Consider the following 7313-nt stretch of genomic DNA (forward strand, 5'->3'; position numbering starts at 1 on the left):
AGAGTTATTGAACTATTTTTTTATTTTAAGATTTATTTATTTATTTATTTGACAGACAGAGGTCACAAGTAGGCAGAGAGGCAGCAGAGACAGAGAGAGAGGGAAGCAGGCTCCCTGCTGAGCAGAGAGCCCGATGCGGGGCTTGATCCCAGGACTCTGGGATCATGACCTGAGCTGAAGGCAGAGGCTCTAACCCACTGAGCCACCCAGGCGCCCCTGGACTATTTTTTTTTTTTAAGATTTTATTTATTTATTTGACAGAGAGAGATCACAAGTAGGCAGAGAGGCGGACAGAGAGAGAGAAAGAGAGGGAACCAGGCCCTCTGCTGAGCAGAGAGCCTGAAGTGGGACTCGATCCCAGGACCCCGGGATCATGTCCTGAGCAGAAGGCAGAGGCTTAACCCACTGGCCACCCAGGCGCCCTACTGAACTATTTTGATCAAGGGCAGCAGGCCCTTCCATTCCCTAGAAACTTCAGAAGGACATCTTTTCCATTCCCCAGCTTCCCGATATGCTCTAGGGGTGGGGGCTGTGGGCTCCCCTGGGCTTCTGGCAATTTCTCTGATCCTCTCCCCAGATTCTCCCCACAGTCCTTCCTCCCCCAGGGCCCAGGCTACATTCTCCCTAGTGTGTCCACTGCAGGGTGTGAGAGCCAAAGATCAAAGGGACACAGGTTGAGAGCTGCAGAGAGGTCCCCTCCAAGGGGGTGTGTGTGAGAATTTGAGGCACAACTGGCCTTCAGAGCAGCCTGCCCCCAAAACAAATCCCCAGGGCGTGAGGCAGGCACTCAGAGATGCAGGGACCCATTCTAGAACCTTCCTTGACTCTGGTTTGGCATTAGACTTAGGAGTTCCAGGGAATGGTGTCCACCCTGCTTGGGGTGCCCAGGTTTTGACGCAAACCCTTTTGAGCCCATTAACTGTGGCTCAACAGGAAGCAGGATCCCAAGCGCCCCCACATCCCATTCGGAGACCAAATCTGAAATGACATGTAATCACTGCCTGTGGATAGCCGGGAGATGGAATTTGGAGAGCTCGCCCGGAGAGAAGTTTTTCCTAGATTGTGTAAAATGGGTGGTGGGTGGGCGAGGTTTCTAGGAAGCAGAAGTGAATTGCGCCCCCCCACCCCCCGGTCCAGTAACCTCTCATCCCACACAAGCACTTAATTTCATGCTGGAGCTGCTTCCTGACCACAGTTTACCTGGAAAGGAAAGTGGCCTTTATTAGATCCTGGAGCTCATAAGCGGAGCATGAGCTTGGTTGTTGATGGTTCAAAGTACTACGGTGAGTGGAGAAGGAAGGGCCCAGGAAGGAGGCTTTGGAAGTCTTGGAGGTCTTGGAGGTCTCCCCTGCTCCTTCTAAACCCAGCCCTGAGTACAGAGGCATATACTAAGCACTTGGAGAAAGGCAGAGGCGGTATTTGGAGGAGTTTCCCTTCTTTTTTTTTTTTTTAAGATTTATTTATTTGTTTGACAGGTAGAAATCACAAGTAGGCAGAGAGAGAGGAGGAAGCAAGCTCCCCGCTGAGCAGAGAGCCCGATGCAGAGAGACCCTGGGATCATGACCCGAGCCAAAAGCAGAGGCTTTAACCCACTGAGCCACCCAGGCACCCCTGGAGGAATTTCCCTTCTAAGGGGCAGACATGGCCATAGCTTCAGGCAGGAGGTTTCGTAGGACGGGGAACAGATAGCCCTGGCTGGGCTCTTGATCTCAGAGAGCCCCCAGTCTGATGGGGGAGACAAAGCCCCAGCAATGGAGAGCCCTCAGACCAAAAGGCACAGCATGACCTCACGGTCCCCCAGTCTGATGGCAGATACAGGTCCACACTGGGTGTCATAAATCTTTACAGATAGAATTGCAGCTGCCCACCTTCCTTCAAGTTCCCAAGGGGTGAGTGTACCTCTTTCCCCCACTCTGTCCTGCCCCTGTGCCGAAAGGCAGCTTGACTGCAAGTTTCCAGTTCCCAGCTACCCCAGGAAGTCCCCATCCTTCATGGTCCCTCAACCTTCTCACTCTCCAGTCCTTTCTGTAGCCAGCAGGGACACTCCCTTAGATTTCGTAGCAGGGACATTGCTTCACTGCCAGAGCTGTGGGTCACTATCCAAAACTGGGGTTCCAATGACTGTGCCCCACTGTCTTGGACCCAGGGGTAGCCTATTGCCTGTGGGAGCGGTCCTACCCCAGCTAGTGCCACCTGACCTAAGTCTCCCCTCACCCAGGGCACCCTTTCTGAGGATACCTGGAAAGGAGGTGGGGTTAGAAGAATACGGGGGTCCCGTGCTGAGAAGCGAGGAGGGAGGAGAAGGAAGGGGACGCTTAAGGTGACCTGCCCCTCACTCCCGGCAACTGGAGATACCCAAATGTTAATCATCGATTAGCCCAGTTCAGGTGGAAAGGGCAACCTTATTATGCGTAAAATGGACTTAATGTGGCAGGAGCTGTGGACCTAATTTCTTGAGATAAGACGCTTTTAGGCTAATCAGCAGGTCTGTGACGCCTGGATATAAAGGAGATGTGGGAGACTTTCTTGAGACAGGCTCCAAAGGACCAGAAGGTAGGAGGAAGAAACCCTTGCCCTGTCCTTCTGGAAGAGTCGGGAAGAAAGCCAGGCGAGTGAGCAGCCGGGATGGAGGGTGGGTGGACGGGATACTGGACAGGCAGCAGGTCTCAGCACCCAGAAGGGTGCTCGCCATCCTTGCCTCTCACTTTCTTTTCCTCTACCTGATAAATAAGAAGGCGGCTCTCAGGATTCCTGTAACACCCAGGTGACGAAGGCAGGAGGATGAGCGAGATCTGGCCCCTTTTCTTCCCGGGGGTGTTCAGTAGGGGTGAAGAGCAGTCAAGAGCCTTCCTCCCAAGCCCTGAAAACCAAAGCTAGACCTAGACATGTTTGGGCACCCCGGGAAGAGCTTCCTGGAGTAGAGAGAGTGAAGCCTGAGAAGGAGAGGATGGAATGGTCCTACTTGTGGCTTTCACTTGGGGCAAGAGGGCTATGATGGTTTAGGTGACTGCCCAGTCCGACAGCTAGAAGGCGGGCTGCTATGGACTCTGGAGACTGTAAGGGGAGACCCACCAAACCACATACATGTGAGGTCCAGCCGCCAGAGTTGGGCAGGGGGCTGTCAGGCCATGGGTCTGGGCTGCTTTCTTCTGCCTGGACCTTGACCCCCATGCCCTCATCCAGAGCTCAGTGTCCCTCGCTTGCAGAACCCACATGGGCCCCGAGGCGTCAGCAGGACACAGCCGGCCCTGCTGACTATCCTGAGCAGGTCCTGCCCTCATCCTGGTCCCTCTTCTCTCTTTGCTCAGGAAATCACCCTTGGAAGATGGTGGCCGTAAAGGTCTTCAGTCTGCTGCTGGGGTCCCTGCTCCTGGCAGTGGTGCTCGGAGAGAAGGCGGGTGGTCACTCCAGGTAGGGCTGCAGGGGAGGGGTCCAGCACAGAGGAGGAGGCTGGGGAGAATGACCCAGTTCTGGTTTTCGGGGGCGGGGGGAGGTGGGAAAGGGAAGAATCCCCAAGCCAAGAGGAAAGAAGCCAGAGGGGAAACCCTGCCAACAGTCCGGGTGGAGAGTGCGCACGGAACCCAGGAGTTTTTATAATGAGCTACTGTTGCCACAGAAAAGACTGTGGTTAGATCTCTGGAAGGACTTCTCGGTGGTTAAAGGTGTGAAGTAGATGACAGCATCTCCCTTCCTAACGGAAGCCTTGACCATTCGCTTACGTGTGCATTTGATCAAATTGTGCAGGGCTCCCTGCGCACCAGCCACAGAATATATATTAGGGCTGAGGGGTCCCTAAATGCCTCCTGGGAACCACCTAGGGGAGTTGCCAACTGTCCTGAGCACTTCCGGTGGTGGGGGAGCAGAGTGTCACGAGCCCATGGAGCAGGGGGCTGTGTGCTCTGGAGGACCGAGAGAGACGCATCTGAGTGGAGAGCTGTGCCTTGCCAGATGCAAGGGCTGGCCACAGGGCCCGTCCAGGCAGCCGTGTAGACGGGAGGCACGGCCATTGGACAGGTGCAAGGAGGGACAACATGGCGTGGAGCTTGTGAACTTAGACCTGGACCCAGCCGGCCTGAGGCTAAATCCTGGATCTGCCCCCTAAGAGATGTGCTAGAAAAATCTCTCCGCCCTTTGGTTTCTTCATTCCCAAAAAGGGTGTAGAAATAGTGTCTACCTCGTAGAGGAGATGAGGATCAAATGAGTCTGTGTAGTAAAGGCCTTCCAGAGGACCGGCCCCACAGCGAGGGCTGTAACGGAAGAGCTCACTCTTGTTCCTAGCAACCAGGAACAAAGCCTTGAATGGGCAGGGGTGAGGTGGGGTGGGGTGGGGTGGGGTGAAGTGGGGTGGGGAGGGGAGCAGGCGAGAAGAGTGAAGGAAGGAACTGAGGTCAGTCCTCTTCCCTGATCCCTCTTTGCCCCAAGCCAGAGTCGCACACACTGAGGCTGCCGGAAATGGGTTCTTGAGCTTGAGGATAAAGTCCCAGGGGCCTAATGCCTAGACAAGAGGGGATCTCCATAAAAATGGACTCCCAGGAAAGGGAGGGTTTGTTCTCAAACACAGGCCTCCTGTGAGTGAGGATCGTCTGGCCCTGCCTCCTGATTCCCCTCACCTCCTGCTCTTCCTGCGGTGTCCAGGCTTCTAGCTCTCTCCTCCCTCTGCCGCTCAGAGTCCACGCGAAGGTCAGTGGCTCCCGACCTCGAGGCCCCAGGTATGCCGAGGGAACTTTCATCAGCGACTACAGTATCGCCATGGACAAGATCCGCCAGCAAGACTTTGTAAACTGGCTGCTGGCGCAGAAGGGGAAGAAGAACGAGTGAGTCGAAGCACACGCTCCTTCCTGTGCCTGGGGCTGGCCGCACCTTCCTTCGAGGGTGCCACGTGGGCCACATGGGCTGGTGACTCACGACTCCATGTGGTGCCTTTCACTGAGGCACCAACGGGGAGCTGGGCGACACGGTAGCCCTGACCTGCCCAGTCTGGGGGGGTGGGACCCAGGCAATTTTCCACTCCTTTCCTTCTAAGGAGAGGGATCAGGGAAGAGGTAGGGGCTCCTGGAGGATCCCCACGGGGTTGCAGACGAAAGCAGAGGGAGCAGAGCTGCCAGCAGTGGTGGCCACCTGGGACTTGGTCCTTCTTCCTTCTCTTGGCCAGTGTCTTACCTTGTCCTGGCTGCTCCGTCAGCCTGGTGAACAGCTGAGCCGAGAAAGAGGTTCGCTTGGCAACTTGGGTTAAAGTCCCAAAAGATTGGAGGCTTTGGACTGGGGAACATCTGGAGCCTCCCAGCCCCACCCACTCCCGCATCTTTACCCTACCAGCTGGAAACACAACATTACCCAGAGGGAGGCCAGGGCCCTGGAGCTGGCCCATCAATCTGACAGGAAGGAGGAGGAGAGGGAGCAGCAGGGGTGAGTCCGCCCACAGGGGAAGGGGGGGGCAGGGCCTCATTGTTCCCCCTCCCAGACCCCAGAGCAGGTCAGGGCCCCAGATAAGCATCCCCTTCCACTCCTGGTTCAGAAAAGGGTCTTGGAGAAACTCCTGGAGGCCAGCCTGAGCTTAAGGGAGAAGCAGAGGAGGAATAGGGGCTGGGGTCCTAGGAGGGGTTTGGGATCAGAGTCCCTAAGATTGATGACTTGGTGTGCAGAATCACAGAGTCAAGGAGGAGGGCAGCAAAAGAGACCTCAGGGGGACGTCAGGAACTGGCTTCCCTACTTCTCCCCGACAGACCTCAGGAAGGCTGTTTGAGGAACAGGGACCCTTTCAAGGCCAGTCCCTTGACATCAGTGATCCCCTCTCTGGGGAAGCTGAGCAATCTGTGGGCATTCTAAAGAGTGACTGTCCCCAAAGTAATCTCCTGGGTTTTGGAGATGCATTCGGGGATGCTCTCAGAGGTGGGTGTGTGGTGCCTCTTACACTGAAGAGCCCCTATTCCCGGGCCCACAGGTCAGGGTGGAGCTTTGAAAGCTGAGATAAGGAGAGGCAGCTGTGTTGACTCCCTCCCTGGACCCCAGCCACCTCTGGGAGTCCCAAGCCCTGTATTTACTCACTCTGGGTGGAGCCCAGGCTCAAACAGCCCAGCCCAGCTGAGGTTTTCTCCTTGGCAGCTCCCTCCCCAGGAACCCCAGTGATGAAGACTTGCTCAGGGATTTACTGATGCGAGAGCTGCTGGCCTGGATGGTGGATCAGTTGGAAGTCTGCAGGCGCAGGTGGGCTGTCTGGTGGCTTCAGGTGTCTCGTGTCTCGCTTACAACTTGAGCTTTGGGGCCAGACATGGGTTCGGATCGGCCCCCCAGGACGTGCTAGCAAACCAACAAGGCTCCCTGAACCTCAGTGTTCTCAAGAAAACAAGGTTTATTCAGACCACTTCTGTGGGATTGTTGTCAGGTTTAAATAAGATCATCGGAGGAAAGAACTGAGAGCAACATGGTGGGAGGAAGAGTTCAGTGATGTTGGCTGCTGTCGTTACTTCTGGGTCTCCACCTTATATGGGTGAGAGGCTGCGCTCCCCTCCCCTGCACACCTGAGCCAAGCTGCCCATCTGTTCTCTCTCCCTCTGTACCCTTGTCCCATGGCCCCTGGAGGTGGAGGCATGTTGCCCCTGTCTGTAGCCATTGTTGGTCTCATTGGTTCTGGAACCCATCTCGCCAGCTAGGAGGTCCTTTAATCTGTTATGTCCCAGAAGCAAGGGGTGGCCAAATGCCATGAAGGAGCCCATCTACCTAAGGGCTGAGACGGGACCCTCATTCAAGATGCAGACACCGAGGCTTGGAAACCAGAACACATTTCAGGCTTTGATGCTGGCGAGCTAGGGACGCATGGAGGGAGTAGATCTGGGATGGCTTCTGGTAGAGGGCAGGAAAGGAGCAATGGAGGAGAGTATGAGAAATTCTTCATAGGGAGATGGTTGCTTTTTGGAATCATTTTGATTACTTATAATTAAAAAGGTCATTGAACCTTGGCTGGGGACCAGGATGAATTAATTTGCTGACTCCGAGTAGATAGTGACCCTCCTCTCCAACCACTTCCCCTCTTCTTTCCACTCTCCCCAGATTTCAGTGACTCAGACCAAACCCAGCTCGGGCCTGGACTCTGCCCTTAGCTCACTCAGGACTCAGCTCCACTCCAGGGTACCCAAGAGAAGCCAAACCAATAAAGTTTAAGCTGAAATAAATCTTTGTCCTCATTGTCAAAACTTACTCAAATGTCTGCTTGAGCACTGTCAACGTTTGTCTGTTCTGTGGATGTGTGCCACCCAATGAAAAGGAGATAGGGTTCCTGCCTGCATCTGTAATTCGTCCGTTTACTCTCCAAATAC

General features: G+C 55.0%; 1 protein-coding gene across 1 annotated transcript; it reads left to right on the forward strand.

The window, feature by feature from the left end:
• The first annotated feature begins 3325 nt into the window (after positions 1 to 3325).
• Positions 3326 to 7057, forward strand: LOC111151477 (gastric inhibitory polypeptide). Its single transcript, XM_022509492.1, has 5 exons — positions 3326 to 3411; positions 4668 to 4814; positions 5317 to 5406; positions 6103 to 6204; positions 7048 to 7057. The coding sequence occupies exons 1-5, from the start codon at positions 3326 to 3328 to the stop codon at positions 7055 to 7057; spliced, it is 435 nt and encodes a 144-aa protein (XP_022365200.1).
• Positions 7058 to 7313: the final 256 nt, after the last annotated feature.

The sequence above is a fragment of the Enhydra lutris genome, unplaced genomic scaffold, assembly GCF_002288905.1.
Source record: "Enhydra lutris kenyoni isolate GAN:26980312 unplaced genomic scaffold, ASM228890v2 scaffoldscaffold26, whole genome shotgun sequence".
NCBI lineage: Eukaryota > Metazoa > Chordata > Mammalia > Carnivora > Mustelidae > Enhydra > Enhydra lutris.

Bases quoted from the DNA above. Each gene is read 5' to 3' on its own strand.
- LOC111151477 (XM_022509492.1), top strand. From the start codon at position 3,326: ATGGTGGCCGTAAAGGTCTTCAGTCTGCTGCTGGGGTCCCTGCTCCTG. The intron at 3,412-4,667 runs GTAGGGCTGCAG...TCTGCCGCTCAG, and splicing joins AAGGCGGGTGGTCACTCCAG to AGTCCACGCGAAGGTCAGTG. The intron at 4,815-5,316 runs GTGAGTCGAAGC...TTACCCTACCAG, and splicing joins CAGAAGGGGAAGAAGAACGA to CTGGAAACACAACATTACCC.